This window comes from Salmo salar, chromosome 14, assembly GCF_965601325.2.
Source record: "Salmo salar chromosome 14, fSalSal1, whole genome shotgun sequence".
Lineage (NCBI taxonomy): Eukaryota > Metazoa > Chordata > Actinopteri > Salmoniformes > Salmonidae > Salmo > Salmo salar.
Genome location: NC_138304.1, coordinates 29760677 through 29784266, shown reverse-complemented (window position 1 = coordinate 29784266; position 23590 = coordinate 29760677). Strand labels below are relative to the sequence as shown.

The following is a 23590-nucleotide window of genomic DNA, read 5'->3' as shown; positions in this document are numbered from 1 at the left end:
ACAATTGGCACAGCGTTGTCCGGGTTTGACCTGGGTAGGCCGCCATTGTAAATCAAAATTTGTTCTTAACTGACTTGCCTAGTTTAAAGGTTGAAATGTAAAAAAATAACACTCAAATTAGTATGACATGTTAAGTTTGGTATGGTTACATAACGCGAATGTCTAGCAACCCAAAGGTTGTGAGTTTGAATTTCATCACAGACAATTTTAGCTAATTTGCAACTTTTCAACTACTTACTACTTTTTAGCAACTACTTGGCATGTTAGCTAACCCTTCCACTAAACTTAATCATTTTAGCTAACCCTAACCTTAATCCTTTTAGCTAACCCTGACCGTAAAACCCTTTTAACCTAACTCCCAAATGTAACCCTAACCCCTAGCTACCTAGAATTTGTAACATATCATATATTTAGTAACATATACTAAATGGAGTGTCTCGGATTTACACTACCGGTCAAAAGTTTTAGAACACCTACTCATTCAAGGGTTTTTCTTTATTTTACCTTTTTTTTTTTTTTTTTTTTTTTTTTTACATTGTTGAACAATAGTGAAGACATAAACTATGAAATAACACATGGAATCATGTATTAACCAAAAAATTGTTAAACAATTGTAAATATATTTGCGATTCTTCAAATAGCCACCCTTTGTCTTGACAGCTTTGCACACTCTTGGCATTCTCTCAACCAGCTTCATGAGGTAGTCACCTGGAATGCATTTCAATTAACAGGTGTGCCTTAAGTTGTGGAACTTCTTCCCTTAATGCATTTTGAGCCAATCAGTTGTTGTGACAAGGTAGGGGGGGAGGGGTGTATACAGAAGATGGCCCTATTTGGTAAAAGTCCATATTATGGCAAGGACAGCTCAAATAAGCAAAGAGAAACGACAGTCCATCATTACTTTGTCACTCAATCTGGAAAATTTCATGAACTTCGAAAGTTTCTTCAAGTGCAGTCGCAAAAACCATAAAGCGCTATGAAAAAACTGGTTCTCATGGGGACCGCCACAGGAAAGGAAGACCTAGAGTTACCTCTGCTGCAGAGGATAAATTCATTAAAGTCATCAGCCTCAGAAATTACAGCCCAAATAAATACTTCACAGCGTTCAAGTAACAGACATCTCAACATCAACTATTCAGAGGAGACTACGTGAATCAGGCCTTCATGGTATAATTGCTGCAAAGAAACCACTACTAAAGCACACCAATAAGAAGACTTACTTGGTCCAAGAAACACGAGCAATGAGCATTAGACCGGTGGAAATCTGCCCTTTGGTCTCATGAGTCCAAATTTGAGATTTTTGTTTCGAACCGCCTTGTCTTCGTGAGACGCGGTTTGGGTGAACAGATGATCCCTGCATGTGTAAAACTGCCTCTGGAAGCAACTTCAGCAAAATTAATTATTTGTCGGGGGCTTCATGAAATGGGTTTCCATGGCTGAGCAGCCATGAAAACCCAGATCACCATGTGCAATGCCAAGTGTCGGCTGGAGTGGTGTAAAGCTTGTCGCCATTGGCAGCAGTGGAAACGCGTTCTCTTGAGTGATGAATCAAGCTTCACCATCTGGCAGTCTGACGGATTAATCTGGGTTTGGCGGATGCCAGGACAACACTACCTGCCCCAATGCGTAGTGCCAAATGTAAAGTTTGGTGGAGGAATATTGGTCTGGGGCTGTTTTTCATGGTTCGGGCTAGGGACCCTTAATTCCAGTGAAGGGGTATCTTAAAGCTACAGCATACAATGACATTCTAGATGATTCTGTGCTTCCAACTTTGGTAACAGTTTGGGGAAGGCCCTTTCCTGTTTCAGCATGACAATGCCCCTGTGCACAAAGCGAGGTCCATACAGAGATGTTTTGTCGGGATCGGTGTAAAAGAACTTGACTGGCCTGTACAGAGCCCTGACCTCAACCCCATCGAACACCTTTGGGATGAATTGGAGCGCTGACTGCGAGCCAGGCCTAATCGCCCAACATTAGTGCCTGACCTCACTAATGCTCGTGGCTGAATGGAAGCAAGTCCCCGACGCAATGGTCCAACATCTAGTGGAATGCCTTCCCAGAAGAATGGAGGCTGTTATAGCAGCAAAGGGGGTGACCAACTCCATATTAATGATGTTTGATTAGCAGGTGTCCACATACTTTTGATCATGTAATGTACATGCAGAATAATTCGAAAGGCTCTGTGACCAGGTTGAAAGGAGGAGTTCCTGGCTGATTCATGTCATTGAAGATGCATTTTATGATGATTTTGGTCTATCACCTTTGACAAGCACCTTTTTTATATTAGGGCTCTGATTAATAACCACTCTTTAGGGATGGTGAAAGCCAGTAGCAGATGTGACAGGCCTTTAAATCAAATCAAATTTTATTGGTCACATACACATGGTTAGCAGATGTTAATGCGCGTGTAGCGAAATGATTGTGCTTCTAGTTCTGACCATGCAGTAATATCTAACTAGTAATCTACCAATTTCACAACAACTACCTTATATACACACAAAATGTAAGGGGATGGAATAAGAATATGTACATCAAAATATATGGATGAGCGATGGCCGAGCTGCATAGGTATGTAGATGGTATAGAGTACAGTATATACATATGAGATTAGTAATGTAGGGTATGCAAACATTGTAAAGTGGCATTGTTTAAAGTGACTAGTGATACGTTTAATACATCCAATTTTTTATTATTAAAGTGGCTAGAGATTTGAGTCAGTATATTGGCAGCAGCCACTCAATGTTAGTGATGGCTGTTTAACAGTCCGATGGCCTTGAGATAGAAGCTGTTTTTCAGTCTCTCGGTCCCAGCTTTGATGTACAGTACATTCCTCTGAATACTAAGTGTTTTCTGTATTATATTACTTGTATTATATTAAACGCTAGCGCGAAATTCATAGAAAGAAGATTACAATTGCATTAAATTCATGACATGTCCCCCTGTCCCTAGTGAAAGTCCCATAGTTTTTAAGAGTCAATTAATTCTGATTAGCAAGATCAAACTTCTTGCAGCTAATCCTCTTTCAATTTGTTGCTTTCCTTATGTATTTGCTTTTTTGATAACTTTCTCATTTCTGTTTTTCAGAAAGCCATAGATCTGGCCAGCAAGGCAGCCCAGGAGGATAAAGCTCAGAACTACGACGAGGCCCTGCGTCTATACCAACACGCTGTTCAGTACTTCCTACACGTAGTAAAATGTATGCTTCAAGACAATGAGATATTTGCATACTGCTCTTTCCTCTTTTAGAGTTGTAATCCTTGTCAGCAGAATGCATTTTTCCATTTCGCACAGTTCAGGGGGATTACTGTAATTGTGATTATTTTCTAAATAAAAACATATACGCAAGACAGAATTTTAATACAATCCTTGCATTCCTCTCCTGCCAGATGAAGCCCAGGGTGACAAAGCCAAACAGAGCATCAGGGCCAAATGTGCTGAGTACCTTGACAGAGCAGAGAAGCTCAAAGAATACCTGAAGAAGAAAGAGAAGGCTCCACCCGCCAAGCCTGTGAAGGAGTCCCAAGCTGACGACAAAGGGTGTGTGTGTATGCGCGAAGTCTTTGCTCATGCAATGAGGCTTGGCTGTGTGTGTGTGTGTGTGTGTGTGTGTGTGTGGGGGGGGGGGGGGGGGGGGGTGTATTGGAATGTGATGAGTCAATTAGTTGGATCAAAAACATCTTGTGGTTCTGTGTACACTTTTGCCCTTCAGCATAATTGAGATGGATTGTTATTGTGCAGAAATGAAAGTGATGAAGGAGACGACCCAGAAAAAAAGAAGTTCCAGAACCAACTTTCAGGTTAGTTGTATCACTGACATACTGTGTGAAATTTGTACTTTTGATTTGCATTATAACTCTGTTCCAATTTTATAAGATGCCAAAGGTTATTTGGCTCAGTTTCACTTTACTTTTACCTCACCCGGTTGAGGTGTCTAATAAATACATTTATTATTAGGTTTTCACATGAATGTGTCTGATTATTTTCCTTTACTGTAAAATGATTTGTATGTTCCCATCATACTGGATTTTGTTTTTTTAGGCGCCATCGTTATGGAAAAGCCAAACATCAAGTGGAATGATGTTGCCGGTTTAGAGGGAGCCAAAGAGGCCCTGAAAGAAGCTGTTATTTTGCCAATTAAATTCCCACATCTTTTCACAGGTAATGCAGTCTTACTGCCTCAGATCTCCAGAGAATTAATGATGATGTCATATCAGAATGTATGAAAAACATGCTGAAATGACCTACTGAAAATGAGTCCATCCAACGACATTGTATAGAATCAATTGATTATTACCGTTCATTCATTTGAAAATGAGAAGCTTAGCCTATTTATTCCCCACTGTTATTCACGACCACTCCCAAAGACAACATGTCTCTGTCTGGCAGGTAAAAGAACGCCATGGAGGGGGATCCTGCTCTTTGGTCCTCCTGGTACAGGAAAGTCCTACCTAGCTAAAGCTGTGGCCACAGAGGCCAACAACTCCACCTTTTTCTCTATCTCCTCCTCTGACCTGGTGTCCAAGTGGCTGGGAGAGAGTGAGAAGTGAGATTTTACTCTTAATCCAGGGGAACATGAATGATTATTTGTAGATATAAATCCAATGATGCTGTTTTAATGGTTGTAAATTAGGCCTAGATTAAGCCTAGTCCTAGACTAAAAAGCAAACTCGATAGAGATTCTATTCTCTGTTGGGGGGAGAAAAAAAAAAAAATGTAGTCCTGGATTTAAGTTGAATCTGTGTCCGGGACACCAGCTCCATGTATCTATTGGGGAAAAGCATATGATCATCTTTATGTTTCTTTGAGCCTTCTTTCTCCTCTCCAGATTAGTAAAGAACTTGTTCACTCTTGCACGGGAGCACAAACCCTCCATCATCTTCATAGATGAGATAGACTCACTGTGCGGCTCCAGGAGTGAGAACGAGAGTGAAGCAGCTCGCCGGATCAAGACAGAGTTTCTGGTTCAGATGCAGGGTGAGGGCGACAGAAAACAATTTACATACATACATACACAGTGCCTTCGGAAAGTATTCAGACCCCTTGACTTTTTCCACATTTTGTTATGTTACAGCCTTATTCTAAAATTGATTCAATGTTTTTTCCCCCCTCATCAATCTACACACAATGCCCCATAATGATGAAGCAAAAACAGTTTTTTAGAAGGAAAAAAAAAGAAAGGAAATATCACATTTACATAAATATTCAGACCCTTTACTCAGTACTTTGTTGAAGCACCTTTGGCAGCAATTACAGCATTGAGTCTTTGGTATGACGCTACAAGCTTGGCACACCTGTATTTGGGGAGTTTCTCCTATTCTTCTCTGCAGATCCTTTCAACCTCTCAGGTTGGATGTGGAGCATTGCTGCACAGCTATTTCCAGGTCTCTCCAGAGATGTTCGATCGGGTTCAAGTCTGGGCTCTGGCTGGGCTACTTGAGGACATTCAGAGATTTGTCCTGAAGCCACTCCTGGGTTGTCTTGGTTGTGTGCTTAGGGTTGTTGTCCTATTGGAAGGTGAGCCTTCACCCCAAATCAAAATGTATTAGTCACTTGTGACGAATACAACAGGTGTAGACGTTACAGTGAAATGCTTACTTACGAGCCCCAAACCGACAATGCAGTTAAAAAAAATAAATAAAAGTAACAAGTAATTAAAGAGCAGCAGTAAAATAACAATAGCGAGACTATATATAGGGGGGGTACCGGTTAATCGAGGTAATATGTACATTATTAAAGTGGCTTTGCATAGATGATAACAGAGTAGCAGCGGTGTAAATGAGGGGAAAGGGGGCGAGGGGGCAATGCAAATAGTCTGGGTAACCATTTGATTAGATGTTCAGGAGTCTTATGACTTGGGGGTGGAAGCTGTTTAGAAGCCTCTTGGACCTAGACTTGGCGCTCCGGTACCACTTGCCGTGCGATAGCAGAGAACAGTCTGACTAGGGTGACTGGAGTTTTTGACAATTTTTAGGGCCTTTCTCTGACACCGCCTGGTATAGAGGTCCTGGATGGCAGGAAGCTTGGTCCCGGTGATTTACTGGGCCGTACGCACTACCATCTGTAGTGCCTTGCGGTCGGAGGCCGAGCAGTTGCTATACCAGCCAGTAATGCAACCAGTCAGGATGCTCTCGATGGTGCAGCTGTAGAACCTTTTGAGGATCTGAGGACCCATGCCAAAACTTTTCAGTCTCCTGAGGGGGAATAGGTTCTGACGTGCCCTCTTCACAACTGTCTTGGTGTGCTTGGACCATGTTAGTTTGTTGGTGATGTGGACGCCAAGGAACTTGAAGCTCTCAACCTGCTCCACTACAGCCCCATCAATGAGAGTGGGGGCGTGCTCGGTCCTCTTTTTCCTGTAGTCCACTATCATCTCCTTTGTCTTGATCACGTTGAGGGAGAGGTTGTTGTCCTGGCACAACACGGCCAGTTCTCTGCCCTACACCATAGGCTGTCTTGTCGGTGATCAGGCGACACTGTTGTGTCATCGGCAAACTTAATGATGGTGTTGGAGTTGTGCCTGGCCGTGCTGTCATGCGTGAACAGGGAGTACAGGAGGGGACTGAGCACGCACCCCTGAGGGGCCCCTGTGTTGAGGATCAGTGTGGTGGATGTGTTGTTACCCTTACCACCTGGGGGGGGCCTGTCAGGAAGTCCAGGATCCAGTTGCAGAGGGAGGTGTTTAGTCCCAGGGTCCTTAGCTCATTCATGAGCTTTGAGGGCACTATGGTGTTGAACACTGTGCTGTAGTCAATGAATAGCATTCTCACAGGTGTTCCTTTTGTCCAGGTGGGAAAGGGAAGTGTGGAGTGTAATAGAAATTGCATGTACTGTTGGGGTGGGCGGTATGCAAATTGGAGTGGGTCTAGGGTTTCTGGGATAATGGTGTTGTGAGCCATGACCAGCTTTTCAAAGCACTTCATGACTACAGACGTGAGTGCTATGGGTCGGTAGTCATTTAGGCAGGTTACCTTGGTGTTCTTGGCCCCATGGACTATGGTGGTCTGCTTAAAACATGTTGGTATTACAGACTCGGACAGGGAGAGGTTGAAAATGTCATTGAAGACACTTGCCAGTTGGTCAGCGCATGCTCGCGGTACATGTCCTGGTAATCCGTCTGTCCCTGCGGCCTTGTGAATGTTGACCTGTTTAAAGGTCTTACTCCCATCGGCTGCGGAGAGCGTGATCACAGTCTTCCGGAACAGCTGGTGCTCTCATGCATGTTTCAGTGTTATTTGTCTCGAAGCGAGCATAGAAGTAGTTTAGCTCGTCTGGTAGGCTCGTGTCCCTGGGAAGCTCTCGGCTGTGCTTCTCTTTGTAGTCTGTAATGGTCTACAAGCCCTGCCACATCCAACGAGGGTCAGCGTCGGTGTAGTACGATTCGATCTTAGTCCTGTATTGGCGCTTTGCCTGTTTGATTGTTCGTCGGAGGGCATAGCAGTATTTCTTATAAGCTTCCAGGTTAGAGTCCCGCTCCTTGAAAGCAGCAGCTCTGTCCTTTAGCTCAGTGCGGATGTTGCTTGTAATCCATGGCTTCTGGTTGGGGTATGTACATACATACTGTTACTGTGGGGACGACGTCATCGATGCACTTATTGATGAAGCCAATAAGTGATGTGGTGTACTCCTCGATGCCATTGGAGGAATCCCATAACATATTTCCGTCTGTGCTGCAAAACAGTCCTGTAGCTTAGCATCTGCTTCATCTGACCACTTTTTTATTGATTGAGTCACTGCTGCTTCCTGACCCTTCTCCCCCAGTCTGAGGTACTTAGTGTTCTGGAGCAGGTTTTCATCAAGGATCTCTCTGTACTTTGCTCCGTTCATCTTTCCCTCGATCCTGACTACTCTTCCAGTCCCTGCCGCTGAAAAACATCCCCACAGCATGATGTGCCACCACCATGCTTCACCATAGGGATGGTGCCAGGTTTCCTCCAGACGTGATGCTTGGCCTTCAGGTCAAAGAGTTCAGTCTTGGTTGCATCAGACCAGAGAATCTTGTTTCTCATGGTCTGTCTTTAGGTGCTTTTTGGCAAACTCCAAGTGGGCTGTCGTGCCTTTTACTGAGGAGTGGCTTCCGTCTGGCCACTACCATAATGTTCTGATTGGTGATGTGCTGCAGAGATGGTTGTCCTTCTGGAAGTTTCTCCCATCTCCACAGAGAAACTCTGGAGCTCTGTCAGTCAACATGGGGTTCTTGGTCACCTCCCTGATAAAGGCCCCCAATTTCTCAGTATGGCCGGGCGGCCAGCTCTAGGAAGAGTCTTGGTTCCAAACTTTCAAAATCATGTCCAATCAATTGAATTTACCACAGGTGGACTCCAATTAAGTTGAAGAAACATCTCAAGGATGATTAATGGAAACAGGATGCATCTTTGCTCAATTTCCAGTGTCATAGCAAAGGATCTGAATACTTATGTAATTAAGGTATTTGTGTTTATTTTTAATACATTTGCTTGCATTTCTAAACCTGTTTTCGCTTTGCCATTATGGGGTATTGTGTGTAGATTGCTGAGGATTTTTAAATCAGTTTTAGAATAAGGCTGTAATGTCACAATGTGGAAAATGTCAAGGTGTCTGAATACTTTCCGAAGGCATTGTGCACACACAACCAGTCAAAAGTTTGGACACCTACTCATTCATGGGTTTTTATTTTTACTATTTTCTTCATTGTAGAATAACAGTGAAGACATCAAAACTATGAAATAGCACATATGAAATTGTTTAGTAACCAAAAAAGTGTTAAACAAATTATATTTTAGATTCTTCAAAGTAGCCACCCCTTGCCTTGATGACAGCTTTGCGCACTCTTGGCATTCTCTCGATCAGCGTTTGCAAGGAATGCTTTTCCAACAGTCTTGAAGGAGTTCCCACATATGCTGAGCACTTGTTGGCTGCTTTTCCTTCACTCAGCAGTCCAACTCATCCTAAACCATCTCAGTTTGGTTGAGGTCGGGTGATTGTGGAGGCCAGGTCATCTGATGCAGCACTCCATCACTCTCTTTCTTGGTGAAATAGCCCTTACACAGCCTGGAGGTGTATTGGTCATTGTCCTGTTGAAAAACAAATGATAGTTCCACTAAGCACAAACCAGATGGGGTGACGTATCGCTGCAGAGTGCTGTGGTCGCCATGCTGGTTAAGTGTGCCTTGAATTCTAAATAAATCACCACCTCCACACCTCCTTATCCATGCTTCACGGTGGGAACCACACATGTGGAGATCATCCTTTCACCTACTCTGTGTCTCACTAAGACATGGCGGTTGGAACCTAAAATCTCAAATTTGGACTCATCAGACCAAAGGACAGATTTCCACTGGTCTAATGTCCATTGCTTGTGTTTCTTGGCCTAAGTCTCTTCTTCTTATTGTCCTTTTTAGTAGTGGTTTCTTTGCAGCAATTTGACCATGAAGCCCTGATTCACGCAGTCTCCTCTGAATAGTTGATGTTGAGATGTGTCTGTTACTTGAACTCTGAAGTATTTATTTGGGCTGCAATTTCTGAGGCTGGTAACTCTAATGAACTTATCCTCTGCAGCAGAGGTAACTCTGGGTCTTCCTTTCCTGTGGAGAGCCAGTTTCATCACTGCGCTTGATAGTTTTTGCGACTAAACTTGAAGAAACTTCTTCAAAGTTCTTAATTTTCCTGTATACCACCCCTACCTTGTCACAACACAACTGATTGGGTCAAACACATTAAGAAGGAAATAAATTGCACAAATTAACTTTTAAGAAGGCACACTTGTTAATTGAAATGCATTCCAGATGACTATCTCATGAAGCATGTTGAGAGAAACCCAAAAGTATACAAAGCCGTCAAGGCAAAGGGTGGCTACTTTGAGAATCTCAAATATAAAATATATTGACTTTTTTGGGTTACTACATGATTCAATGTGTTTATTTAATTGTTTTGATGTCTTCACTATTATTCTGCTATGTAGAAAATAGTCAAATCAAGAAAAGCCCTGGAATAAGTAGGTGTGCCCAAACTTGTATGTAGATTATAGTGGACTGTATTGGTGTTTTGGTCATATTAAGTTAAAATGGTTTTGAAACGTTAATAAGATATTTTTCCTCAGGAGTGGGGAATGACAACGATGGGGTACTGGTATTGGGGGCCACCAACATCCCTTGGACATTGGACTCTGCCATCAGAAGACGGTAATGACACATTGTTACACTGGCTTAGCCTACCATCCCAACTGTGTACCAAATAACTTGTCCTTTTATTGTTGTTGACTGTGACACAACAGCCTTACAAATGTATGGTAACATGTACCACCCTGCTTTAACTCGTTTGGATAATAATAATGGGAAATCTCTGAAGTTAGAATACTGTGACTCAGCAGCACTGCTTCTTATCTTTGTTTTTGCTGCTCAGATCTACCCTGTAGGGGATGTAAATGTATTCTTCTTCCTGTAGAGTATGTGATTTTATATATATATATATATATATATATATATATATATATATATATATATATATATATATATATATATATATATATATATATATATATATATATATATATATATATAGATATATAGATATATATATTTTTTTTTTTTCACACCTATGAGGTTGGAATAATATTGTGAACATTATGATAATGCCCTTTTAGCGTAAGAGCTGTTTGAAAAGACTGCCTGAAATGTCAGCCTGTTTTGGTTGATAGACCAATACAAAAAAAAGAGATACAAACTACCCACCAATAACAGCTAGTTTTCAGTTTTCCACCTCCCCACTAGGGTTGTTGCGGTGACCATATTACCGGCAGTCATGACCGCAGTAAAATTCTATGCGACATTTGAGTCATGGTAATCTCCTTTTATGCACTCTGGAGATAGTATCCAGATCGCTAATGGCCTGGTACTCCGGGCTCCATTGTCCCTCTAACCACTCTGACATCAATGTAAATGAATTCGAAAATCACATCAAACACTTGTATGTGCTTTTAGAACTCACCTTGCTGTGATTGATCATTTGAAGAAAAGTTCAACAACGGGTTGAAACGTAGTGGAGAATATGGTCCTTGTGGATGTTGTTTCAAAGCCTAACACAACAAAATGGACACTGCTTTCTAAGGTGATTAATTCAAAACAGCCATATGCATGTTAGCTTAAAGAAAAATGCAGATGTAAGATATCTTTTTTGTGCATAATTGGTCTAGCCTAAATTAAACAAATTCAGAGTTAGCCAACAATTATAATGAATTTGTATTTGATGTTGAATAATGGGGATTTCATTTTTTTTTAATAATAGTCTGGCACATGACCTTTTTAACTAGAGAATTTCTCGCCGCCATGCGTTTCCATCTCCTCCCCCTCTCCTTCATTCCTTTCTCCAGTGCGCAGAGAGAGGGGCTGTCAACAGTTTAATGAAACATGTTTCGTTGTGAAAACATGTTACTATTGATGTTCCTGAACAGATTTCCCTTGGCTTCCCAAATTAAGCACTGGGTAGCTGCAGGAACAGGGTTGGAGAGCTCATGGCATACAGAGTTTGGGTGGAATATCACCTGTACCACTGTGAAATAACCAGAGTAGCCTACCCAACATGAGTGAAACGAACCAGTGTGAAAGTGGCCTCTATTTGCTATTCAAGTGCATATTGATTACATGTCTTTTTTTCTCTTCCCCCTGTTCTTGCCCATTTGATCATTCTAAATCTAAACTCATTTAACATATTGGTAAAGACGAGATTAAATTGAGAATAGTCTGGATGGGTGAAAGTATGATCACTTGATGAGAGAACAGTATGTGCAGCCTGAGGCAAGGAACAGAGCTCAAGCTTTTTTTGCCACTTTCTCAAATCCTCAATAGCCTATCATCACGCAGCCCATATCTGGATTTCGAAGGCATTCTATGGTTTGTATCATTCACAACTGAAGTTGCCAAATAACTGTAAATCTAGCGTATAGGACCTGTTTCAAATGATCACTTTTTTACGCTCAACATAGCCACTTCATATGCACACTCTCACTCTGGAATCTGAAAAACCCTTTCTATTTTATTCAGCTAAGTTCTGTTATATTCTTCTTACTACTTACAGAATGCTGCCTGAGGAAGACTAGTAGTCGAAACGCATTGCAGTTGTGCGTCCTGATGTACTATGCTGGCTACTCCCATATGCATTATTTTGTAAATGTATTCTGTTAGTAGTTGACTTAAGTTTATTGCAATGTACTGTCCACCTACTCCTTTCCTTTGGATTCTTCTTACTATAAAATCATATAATATAAAATAATGGCACTGGACTTATAAGCATATATTGTCTGCTAAATGAACAAGCATATTGCATGGTGCATAGCCAGATAACAGTAGGCCAACTCATTCTGTTCTTCTGAAATCCATTTTCTTCATACCATAATGTTTCTTTAGACCTGACTAAAATAATGGATTTATTGTGACGGTGTATATTTAACTAATTTATTAGACTTTTTGAAATGTAGACGATACCAAGGGTGCACATCAGCGGCTTGTATGTGTGGAGGCCCGGAGATGCTAAACGTGTTTGTTAATTAACGGTCAATTACCGTGTGACCGGCAGTCTTTTCCATGGCAATAACCGGGTGACAAAATTTCATGACCACCAACTGCCGTACTCCCCACTCAGACCACTCCCAGACAGTCCTAGCAAAATTCTTGCTTGAGAAATTGCTCTTTGCTAATAAGCAATTTGTTTATTTTTGACCAATCACAGTAAGGTACTTAGTTGTTACCCAGAAATGATTTGATATTGAGATAAAAACTGCATTGGAACTTTTAATTATCTCAGGTTTGAGAAGAGGATCTACATCCCCCTGCCAGAGGAACACGCCCGCACCTTCATGTTCAAGCTCCACCTAGGCGCCACCCCCACCAGCCTCAACGACTCTGACTTTGTCACCCTGGGAAAGAAGACAGACGGGTACTCGGGGGCCGACATCAGCGTCATCGTCAGAGATGCGCTTATGCAGCCCGTCAGGAAAGTTCAATCAGCCACTCACTTCAAACGGGTACGTCTCCATAATGACGACCAGTGAACAACGTCTGTGTATTCTTCAGTGTTAATCTTTATATCAAGCTATGCAATTTTCTATTGAGTTTTGTTATTTTTAACACAATAAATTGCATTTGTTATTGAAGGTACGAGGGCCATTGAGAGACAATCCGAAAATCCTGGTAGATGACTTTTTGACCCCGTGCTCCCCGGGAGACCCGAACGGCATCGAGATGACATGGATGGAGGTCCCTGGGGAAAAGCTGTGTGAGCCAGTCGTTTGTATGGTGAGTGTGCAAAATTAAGTTATTAATATTATTCAGTTATCTGTTTCTCCGTCTCAATGGTAATGTTTTGGGGAAAACAAGATTGTTGAATAACCCTTGATCATGTCTCTCTCTTTATTCTTTGCAGTCTGACATGCTGAGGTCCCTGTCCAGCACGAAGCCAACTGTCAACGATCATGATTTGGACAAACTGAGAAAATTCACAGATGACTTTGGACAGGAGGGCTAAATGTGGCATTTTTGTTTTTACCAAAGCAAATATTATGATTGTATTAAAGTGTTCATTCTCCCCTTCAGGCTCTGTTGGCTCATCAGAAGTGTGCCACATGACTGCTCTACTCATAGAAATAGAATTACTAGAACAGACATCCCCATTTAAGTCAAATCTATTTCTATGGCTCTACTGAGCTTGACTATTGGCCACATAAGGGGTTAAACAAACGTGGATATTTTCTTAGATGCCCCCCATGTCCAAAGAATTACGGATCACTTCACTGCAAGATGTCTGAGGTAGACTTGATTGGTGGATGGAAAGCTGCATGGAAATGAAGAACCTTGGTGTTACATAGGCATATGTTCTGTGGAATCTGTTTAGCAGCATCTTGGCCCGAATCCTGACTTGAGAACAATGCTCAACTCAAACATTTGCATATGTCATGCTTTGAAGTCATTGGGAGTTTGATTCGAGTTCCCGATACAAGCTTGTTAACCAAATTAAGATGCTGCTTATTGTGCAGAGTGCTTATCTAACTTCCCCAATACATATCTAAGCTCAGTTTAAGTACCACTTGCCATCAGTTAAATTGCACCTCACTTGTCAGTGTAAGCACCCATATACTCTACTTATTTTTGTACACAAGAGAGAACTCCTTTTATAGTAGATACTTTATGGAGATGTTTGGCTCTTTGGTCTGGAGAGAATGAAATGTACAATGCATGCCATTTGTACTTTCAAAGGCCTTTGTAGTCTCAAGGTGGTGTAAAAGACATGGGTTTGGGTAGCTGAAGCACTGCAAATGTATTTGTCATTCTACATACACAAGATATTTGTGGGGCTTCGGCTAGGGTTAAAAGAACTACCGACAACAATCGGGATGGAAACGACATATTGTGTATATGTACCTTTTTTTCTTTTTTTTTCCAGGAAGGCTACTCTGGTTTGTTCATTGTCATTCTGATTTAAACTGTCAGGATCACCAAAAGTACTGGACCAGACACCTTATAGACTAGGATTCAATACTTTTCCCCCTGACCATCCACACCATACATATTTTTCTGTTACATATTGCTTATCTTCCCAACATGAACTACTGAAAAGAGATGCCTTTTGGAGATCCAGTCACACTGTCTAACAGTGCTGACAAAACAACGGGGCTAATACTTTTGTGAATGGAATTGTAGAGGTAACCTGAAATTGACATTTTAGGCACATAACAGCGTCATGTCCTTTTTGTTATGGCATTGGTGGAATGCAGCTCGCTTGAACTACCTTTTAAGATGTGGCAATGCGCACCATGTGCCTTCTGAAACAGGTTTAGGTAGTAAGAACATATACATTTGTTATTTTGTTTGGTTCATTTAAAAACGTGGAAGTTGATATCCAGAGGCACAGCTATATTGTGTGTTTTGTCATCGTTGTATTGAAATGTAATAGATTTGCACATTTCATGTAAACTCTTATCTTATATAGATTGTATTCTGAAGACAAGCCTTTCAAAGTGTTGGACATCTTTTGTGTTGTCTTTTTAACTCACTATAAAAGTGTAGAGAAACATACAGATATCATATACTGTATCAATCAGTGAGTGGAAAAGTCAATGTATATGGTTTTCTTTCCCATGCTTATGTAAATAAAAGTAATATTGAGAACATTTGACTTAAAGTATTGTCTCATGGTCCAGGTTGAGGATTCAAATGAATCTTTACAAATGCCAATATCCGTCATTGTAAATAAGACTGTTCTTAACTGACTTGCCTAGTTAAATACAGGTTAAACAAATATATATCTCATTTGACAACATTGAGGGGGATCTAGATCTGGCGATGGAGATAGTTATGTCGGTAGAATAAAATGGTTGCACCAACTATAAGGAAGTACACCATTGCATTTTGGGAAGTGTTGTCCTTAAACTGAGCAAACCTCGGTTAGGTGGCAGTTTGCTTCGTGGTTTAAAAACTACAAATACCTAGAACGGTGGTGAAATTGTCGCATCCGTTCAAAGTGCACAATACGACTTGTTTTGGTTCATATTGCAGCTAGGCAGGAAAATATCGTAGATCCAAGGTCCACCACGGCATTTTATCTTGGAAGCAAACCCTCTGACACGCTGCCAAATATACTGCTAGAAAACTCTGTGTTTCATCGCCACTCCTTTTGACAAGCGCAAGCCCCCGCGATTCGCCCCTACTGAGTCTAGAAGCTAACCGAACTGCCAGCTTCACCCATGTCCTCTGAGGAAGGTTTGAGTTCAACGATCACGGATTGGCTTTTCTTCAGTTCCTGGTGGCTCCTTTTGCCTTTCATTATGCTTCTAGTCGTTGTTGCATTCGTCGTTGCCTTCGTGTTGCTGTTATACATGATATCCCCTTTGATTAGCCCCAAACCTCTCAAATTAAATGGGGCCCACGTCGTGGTAAGTGCTCATTGCCATAACTAGACAACGGTATCATATTCAGACTTGCTAGTTAAAAACAAGGTACTATGTTAGCTACGTTGCATTGCATAACCATTGTACCGTAGATTTTATAGGGTGTTGCAGGTGAAGGTGTTTCGTAACGGCGCTTGCACACGCCCACAATTAATTGATAGCTTGTAACAGAGTTGACAATGTATCGTCTTTTGCAACATGTTGCAAGCTAAAAGTGAAAACTCTAGTATGGCAATAAGTAGGCCAGCCAGTCAATGACACTCAATTTCGTAGAAATGACTATACGTTTTAGCAGAAACACATGTACTAACTTGAAAAAAAGCTACATTCTAATGACCTACTGTATATACTGTAAGTTGGACTTTGACGCTAGGGGACCACCCCTTGTATTTAACTTTTTAAGGGGAATGACCCTCTCTCACCTGCCACCACCTTTCAACCCACAGGTCACTGGAGGTTCCAGTGGAATAGGAAAAAGCATTGCTATGGAGTGCTACAGACAAGGAGCCTTCATCACACTAGTGGCAAGAGATGAGGTGAGTAGAAATCCACTTCAAATCAACATCCTTGCAGGGCTCTACAGTGCAACCATTTTACTTGCATATGCGGCTAAATATTTTGCTGTGACCTGGAACTTTTATTTAGGAACACTAGTGCGCCTAGAAAAATTAAGGATTCTAGCTTGTTTACGTCAAATATGTTTTATTGTGCTCCAAAATGTCTACATTTCCCAATTTAGGCGCACACATGCTTCGTATAATTATATACACTACCGTTAAAAAGTTTGGGGTCACTTAGAAATGTCCTTGTTTTTGAAAGAAAAGCAAAAACAATGTGTCCATTAAAATAACGTGAAATTGATCAGAAATACAGTGTAGACATTGTTAATGTTGTAAATGACTATTGTAGCTGGAAACTGCACATTTTTTATGGAATATCTACATAGGTGTACAAAGGCCCATTATCAGCAACCATCACTCCTGTGTTCCAATGGCACGTTGTGTTAGTTAATCCAAGTTTATCATTTTAAAAGGCTAATTGATCATTAGAAAACCCTTTTGCAATTACGTTAGCACAGCTGAAAACTGTGTTCTGATTAAAGAAGCAATAAAACTGGCCTTCTTTAGACTAGTTGAATATCTGGAGCATCAGCATTTGTGGGTTTGATTACAGGCTCAAAATGGCCAGAAACAAATAACTTTCTTCTGAATCTCGTCAGTCTATTCTTGTTCTGAGAAATGAAGGCTAATCCATGCGAGAAATTGTCAAGAAACTGAAGATCTCATACAACGCTATATAGTACTCCTTTCACAGAACAGTGCAAACTGTCTCTAACCAGAGTAGAAAGAGGAGTGGGAGGCCCCGGTGCGCAACTGAGCAAGAGGACAAGTACATTAGAGTGTCTAGTTTGAGAAACAGACCCCTCACAAGTCCTCAACTGCTGACAGCTCATTAAATAGTACCCGCAAAACACCAGTCTCAACATCAACAGTGAAGAGGTGACTCCGGGATTCTGGCCTTCTAGGCAGGGTTCCTCTGTCCAGTGTCTGTGTTCTTTTGCCCATCTTAATCTTTTATTTTTATTGGCCAGTCTGAGATATGGCTTTTTCTTTGTAACTCTGCCTAGAAGGCCAGCATCCCGAGTCGCATCTTCACTGTTGACATTGAGACTGGTGTTTTGCGGGTACTATTTAATGAAGCTGCCAGTTTAGGACTTGTGAGGCGTCTGTTGGAACACAGGAGTGATGGTTACTGATAATGGGCCTATGTAGATATTCCATTAAAAAAAACGACAATTTCCAGATACAATATTCATTTACAACATTAACGGTGTCTACACTGTATTTCTAATCAATTTGATGTTATTTTAATGGACCAAAAAAATTGCTTTTCTTTCAAAAACGAGGAAATTTCGAAGTGACCCCAAACTTTTGAACGGCAGTGTAGATATATTTTTTTCAGCGCATCACTCAGCCAGCACATTTATCAATTATTCTTTAATTTCCTTTAGAGTAAATTGGTTCAAGCGAAAAAAGAAGTGGAGAAATGTGCCATTAATGACAAGCAGGTATGTATTATGTTGCTACAGTACATGTTTTGGGACAACGTGGATGAAGGACAATGTTTTTGTTGTTCTTGTTTTTCTTTGGGGGGGGGGGGGGGGGGCAAGAAAATCATTGAATGTTGACCTGGATGATCTCATTAGCAACTCACTTGACCGCTGACTGTTTTGGAATTTGTATTCCTCTTCCACTCAGGTGGTGCTCTGCATATCAGTTGACGTGTCCAAGGACTACAGACAGGTGGAAAGTGTGATTAAGCAGGTAAATCACAAGTGATAGGGGCCTTTTCCATCATATCAATTCCTAACTTTTTAATAATTCTCTGCAAGTAACAATATCAATATAATTTCATCCATCTAGTGCCAAGAAAAGCTTGGTCCGGTGGACATGCTGGTGAACTGTGCTGGGACGTCCTTCTCTGGGAAGTTTGAGGAGGTGGATGTGGAGCGCTTCAGAGTAAGTACTGGAACTAATGAGGTGAATAGACCGACAGGTCTGGAAGGGAGAACGCAGAAACCCAACTCCTTACAGTGTGTGCCTCAGAAAACCTTGATGTTGTGCCAAAATGAACATAATTTGAAACTAACTCTGAATAGGCAATGAGACAAGATGTTTCCCAGATTGAAGATTCAAAAGGTTTGATGTCTGTCCAAGGTGGAACCAAGGGTTCAGTTTAAAGGCAGCTAGTGAGCCAGAAGGTTAGATTGGATTGCAGTCTAGGTCTGCTGCAGATGTAATTGCAGTGGAAGAATGAGAGAGGGGTTTAATTCCAGACTGAAGAGGTGGCAGGTTTCTTCACTCTAGAGGGACAGTGAAGGGAAGGTACCAATACTGAAATAATGACCCAGGCAAAATTAGGTTGTGTGTACACGTTGCAAGTGTGTGTGCATGAAGGGATTATTCTGATACTAAGATAATAATCATGACCAATGGAAAATGTGATTGTGTGTGTGTTCCCCACATCCTAATGTATTTAATGTGCTTCATTAGCTTTCTTGGGGGGAACTGGGCTGTGCTGGTGCTGCTAGCTAGTTCCTTCTCATCCTGGCATTTCACTGCTGGTCACATGCCTCGTTAAGGGTCTGAAGTCATTAGACCTCACCCCATAGAAATGCTATTACCATGGAAACTGCTCAGAAATATAACAATTACCATGTCAGGAGGCTGTTTTCTCAAGTGAATACTCTGATAGTATGTATATTATTCAGTCTATGAGTAATAATATACCTTTTATTAATAATAATACATTCATAACTTTTTGTGATCCTTCCCTTGTCTATAACAGAGTATGATGGAGGTGAACTACCTGGGCAGTGTGTATCCCACACGGGCTGTAATCACCACAATGAAGGAGCGTAGGATGGGACGCATCATGTTTATCTCCTCCCAGGCTGGCCAGATCGGCCTGTTCGGCTACACAGCCTACTCTCCGTCCAAATTTGCCCTACGTGGTCTGGCTGAGTCCCTGCAGATGGAGGTGAGTAGTATACAATAGTTCCTTTTCCTGCCCACATTGGGGAACAATAGGTCAAATTCACAACATAAAAATGTGGATAAGTCTCTTTAAGGATGAAAGCACTCTTTCCTCTACTCGTCCCTGCAGATGAAGCCATATAACATTTATGTAACGGTGGCCTACCCCCCTGACACTGACACTCCAGGACTAGCAGAGGAGAATAGGACAAAGGTGAGTCTCCTCATGAAAAGGGGAAAGTGGAAACTCTCTCATATTTTGTCTTTTATTCTAACGCCTCATGTTATATTTTGTCTCTTTGTCCTTCCATAGCCTTTAGAGACTAGGCTGATCTCTGAGACATCTGGGGTGACTCAGCCCGAGCAGGTGGCTAAGATCGTTGTCAAGGATGCAGTGGTAAGACATTGCATTCTCAGCAAATGTCACTATGAAATTCAGCAGGCCTCAGGCCTACATAAAAACCTTCATCAATAAATACCTTCCAGTCAGAAACACAGAGAGAATTGCTCTCTAAAAGTGTGATAAAGCAGTTTTTCTGACGGTCATGTCTTTGTGCCCCCCACAGCAGGGGAACTTTAACAGCTCTGTGGGGCCTGACGGCTACATGCTCTCAGCTCTCACCTGTGGAATGTCACCAGTCACCTCCATCACAGAGGGCCTCCAGCAGGTAACTACAGGACAGGAACAGCACTGTCACTGTCCCACTACAACACACCCCAAATATTACTATTTTGGTAAACATGTGTTAACTGAACCTTAACTATCAACTTACAAAATGGCTTTGGTATCTATTACACATCTATTGTAACCATAGAGATAGAAATATGACAATTCTATGGTTATAACATAATAATAGATTGTCCCAAAACTGTCTGTTAGTGTCTAGAGCCCAAATTGTTAATGTGGCCTCTGATCTCTGTGCAGATTGTAACCATGGGGCTGTTCCGGACCATTGCTCTGTTCTACCTGGGGAGTTTCGACAGCATTGTGCGTCGCTGTATGATCCAGAGGGAGCAGGCCAAAGCAGCGGACAAGAGGGAGTAACAACCCCCCGCCTCTATCCTCCACTATTATAGCCACTGGAGAACTCACCCCAGCCAGCCCTCCTCTCCTCTCCTCTCTCCCCTCCATTCCTTAGAGGGCACAACCCTGGACAGGCTAAATGGCCAGATAGCTCGTGCGCCAGTGATAATACCGAAGTAAAGAAAATGGCGGGTGTCCTGTTACTTATTATGTAACACATACAATTCTTGGCACTCAATTGTTTGTCCACATTTTTTCATCATTCCAGTGATATTGTTTACTCAAGTGCTCTGTGAAACGTTTTAATTGTAACTGTATACCTGCTTTTATTGTTAAGGCTGCTTTACCCAAGGGTCTATGAGGGCAGACTAAACACTACTAGCTTGCTGTTAAAGTAGGCCTTGTCAACACCTGAAACGTTAGCCTACTTTTGGGCCACCCTATCCTCCTATTTTTTCCATGCAGAGTGGAAAGTAAGGGATTGCCAGTCTGACTGGTTATGTCAGCATGTTGACCTGCAATCCCTTCCCAAGAATCAGAAGAAACAAGAACACTAACTAACCATGTGTCATACAGACCATTTTGAGTAAGCTATCTTTATCACGTCAAACTACTGTTATTTTCACCAAATGTGTTCCTCCTTCCTTCCCAAGCTTTGCAGGCAAAGCTTCTCTTTATTCCCTCTGTGTCACCCTGTGCCCTTCCATGTGCTGCTTATGTAGAGTGATGTATTGGCCCGTGCTGTGGATGCATTAACAGAGCTTAGATGGGATTTAACAGTGATGAGAGGGGGCAAAGCAAAAATTTAAATTTGCTTCCCGGAAATTATCATCCAAGGCATTTTTAGGTAAAATGATTGTATGTGCAAGTACGAGAGAATGTGTGTGCTGTGTAGGAGCCGTGTGAAGAAGCCGAGGGAAAAGATTTTAATGCAGTGTTACAATGTGTTTAAATGACTGTACACTGACCAAACCTACTCCAGGGAGAAAGAGAAGCCATTGGACACTGGTGCTGGCTGGGGAAAAAAGAAAAACCTATATTCCTCTTATTTGCATGCCACTTTCACATTTTACTTGTGTTTCTTACCTGAGGTAGAAGCGGTATGTAAAAAGTAGGCATAGGACAGTTGTGCGATGTAGTATGAGAACAAATCCGCTAACATCTGATGCCAGCCTCATTCACTATTTCCTGTCTTCCTATGATGTCTTATCAGTTGTTGATCTCTGTGTATGTGTGATCTGTGCACATATTTTGCCACGTAGCATCCAAGTAGGGGTCTGTGATTTAAAGTGATGGGGTGGTGTCTAGACAAGGCGTGGGGTGTGACTCGCAGGTTCCAGCAAAGACCCTTCAGTCCTAGAGAGGGCACTAGAGCTCTATTTTATATAGCGGCCAAGAGATTAAGAGGGACTGGCAAACTCAGTCTGTGCAGAGCAACATGAAGGAACTATGTGTGCTATTGTACTGTCTAATTTTACATTTCATCCACAGTCACCGTGGACACTATCCTATACTCTCTTACTCTCTTAACTGAGTGTAATTTGTCTCAGTAAGTATTAACAGTTCCTTCCTGAAGTCCTCTAACTCCAAGCCTTTTAAACATCTCGTATTTACCTTACCTTCTTACCTTCTCAACATTCTGCTTATTGGGGAGAGAAAAGATAAAATGTGAACTCATGCAAGTCTTCCTTCCATCCATCAACTGTGGGGAGAATGTACTGAACTTTAATGCAAACCATAGGCTACGAATCAGAAAGTATACTTTTTTTTTATCCGCCAATATTTGAATGCCAAAATGTATTAAGAGACCATTTCTGTAAATGCAATGTAACTACTTGAGATTTATTTTGTTTGATGTTGCTGGTCTGTACTATCCTAGAAACAGTTTGTAGTTCAGCCAAGCACTACAATTGTGGGGACCCATTCCAAGCCTTAAGAGAGAACTACGAATGATGTTAATGCTAAAATAATGGAATTTATTCACAGAAAATAATGTGGCTTAAGCCGCTTGTGGTTTACCAGTTCATTCGATTTTTCTGCGAAAATGCCAACTGTTTTGGTGTATTTTCTTTGTCAATTTCAGTTTAGTTTTTGTACAAAAAGGCCTTACTCAAACCCAAAATAAGAAAGTGAGAACGGATGATTCAACTCTGAGGTTCTCATTTGACATTGGTTCAAGGCACATTTGTCACTGTCCAGCGCTTAGTTTGTCGATACCTGTCATTTCCTCATCTGTACATTGTTAGCTTTGACTCACTTTCATCTTTAGGTAGCAACACATATATGTTGAAGTTTATAGACATTTGATATAATATGTAGCTCATGGAAAAATATATTTTGTTTGAACACATTTTAAGCTTTGCAAATCACGCCTATGCTTACGATATGTTAAAACACTACAACAAGTTGTACCATTGTTAAACCGCTCACTCACACTCTAGTTTTCCCATTTGTTGGTGTTGTCCAGAGATATTTAAAAGAAGATTATAAAATGTTTAAGTACAGTGCTACTGAATATTATCATTCTGCTTGTGTTCCTATGTTATTGGTTGTGTTTCATTTTGTTTTGGCCAAATGTGTACGAATTTCACCTTGTGTGCCATTGAAAAGAAAAATGTAAGGAGTAGAACAATGTTGCTTTGTCTTATTTTCTTACATGATAAAACTAAATAAATAACTTTGGAAAATGACATTTCCTCTGCTAAATGCCCTCTGTTTTTGTCTGCTCTCAGTACTGTTGATGCAGGCCTTTTAAAACACAACTATGTTTAGTCTCCTATTGTTTTCAATAACTTTTGTGTGATTCTGTATAACCTATACTGTATGTGTAGCTGTGTTTGCTGAATTCTGACCTTACATTATTCAGTTGCTGAGGGTTGGACTATGGCTACAGTTGATCAATCCTGACTCCTGTGTATTCAGAAGCTGAGTGGAGTGGGTGTTCTGTGCCACTCCATACCATTATACAGTTTTGATGTACAGTAGGTGCGTGTTGGGGGGCAGGTGTTAAGTTTTACGTGTTCTGTTTGAGAAGGCTTTCATCTTCCATAATGGGAACAGAACAGCCTGGGCAGACACTAGCTATTGTATAGTGCCCTCAGATCAGCAGGAAGACTG

General features: G+C 41.4%; 2 protein-coding genes across 3 annotated transcripts in view; both read left to right on the top strand.

Annotated features, from left to right (window-relative positions):
- LOC106569187 (vacuolar protein sorting-associated protein 4B) overlaps nt 1-15134 on the top strand; it is a 32749-nt gene extending 17615 nt beyond the window's left edge. For both annotated transcript variants that reach the window (XM_014140277.3, XM_014140278.3), the window contains 10 exons: nt 3085-3196; nt 3387-3537; nt 3739-3797; nt 4039-4158; nt 4387-4543; nt 4826-4974; nt 10076-10157; nt 12775-12994; nt 13125-13265; nt 13393-15134. In XM_014140277.3, the coding sequence (XP_013995752.1) occupies nt 3085-3196; nt 3387-3537; nt 3739-3797; nt 4039-4158; nt 4387-4543; nt 4826-4974; nt 10076-10157; nt 12775-12994; nt 13125-13265; nt 13393-13494 (1293 nt within the window). In that variant the 3' untranslated portion in view covers nt 13495-15134. The remainder of the gene's footprint in view (nt 1-3084; nt 3197-3386; nt 3538-3738; nt 3798-4038; nt 4159-4386; nt 4544-4825; nt 4975-10075; nt 10158-12774; nt 12995-13124; nt 13266-13392) is intronic.
- A 323-nt stretch (nt 15135-15457) lies between these two features.
- On the top strand, nt 15458-23163 carry LOC106569188 (3-dehydrosphinganine reductase). The gene is made up of 10 exons (XM_014140279.3): nt 15458-15898; nt 16360-16449; nt 17925-17981; nt 18172-18237; nt 18337-18432; nt 19262-19453; nt 19580-19663; nt 19763-19846; nt 20016-20117; nt 20375-23163. The coding sequence occupies exons 1-10, from the start codon at nt 15710-15712 to the stop codon at nt 20492-20494; spliced, it is 1080 nt and encodes a 359-aa protein (XP_013995754.1). The 5' UTR covers nt 15458-15709; the 3' UTR covers nt 20495-23163.
- The last annotated feature ends 427 nt before the right edge of the window (nt 23164-23590 follow it).

Excerpts from the sequence above, each read along its gene's own strand:
- LOC106569188 (XM_014140279.3), top strand. The coding sequence starts at position 15,710 with ATGTCCTCTGAGGAAGGTTTGAGTTCAACGATCACGGATTGGCTTTTC. Across the intron at positions 19,454-19,579 it reads CTGAGTCCCTGCAGATGGAG|ATGAAGCCATATAACATTTA; the intron begins GTGAGTAGTATA and ends TCGTCCCTGCAG. Across the intron at positions 19,664-19,762 it reads CAGAGGAGAATAGGACAAAG|CCTTTAGAGACTAGGCTGAT; the intron begins GTGAGTCTCCTC and ends GTCCTTCCATAG.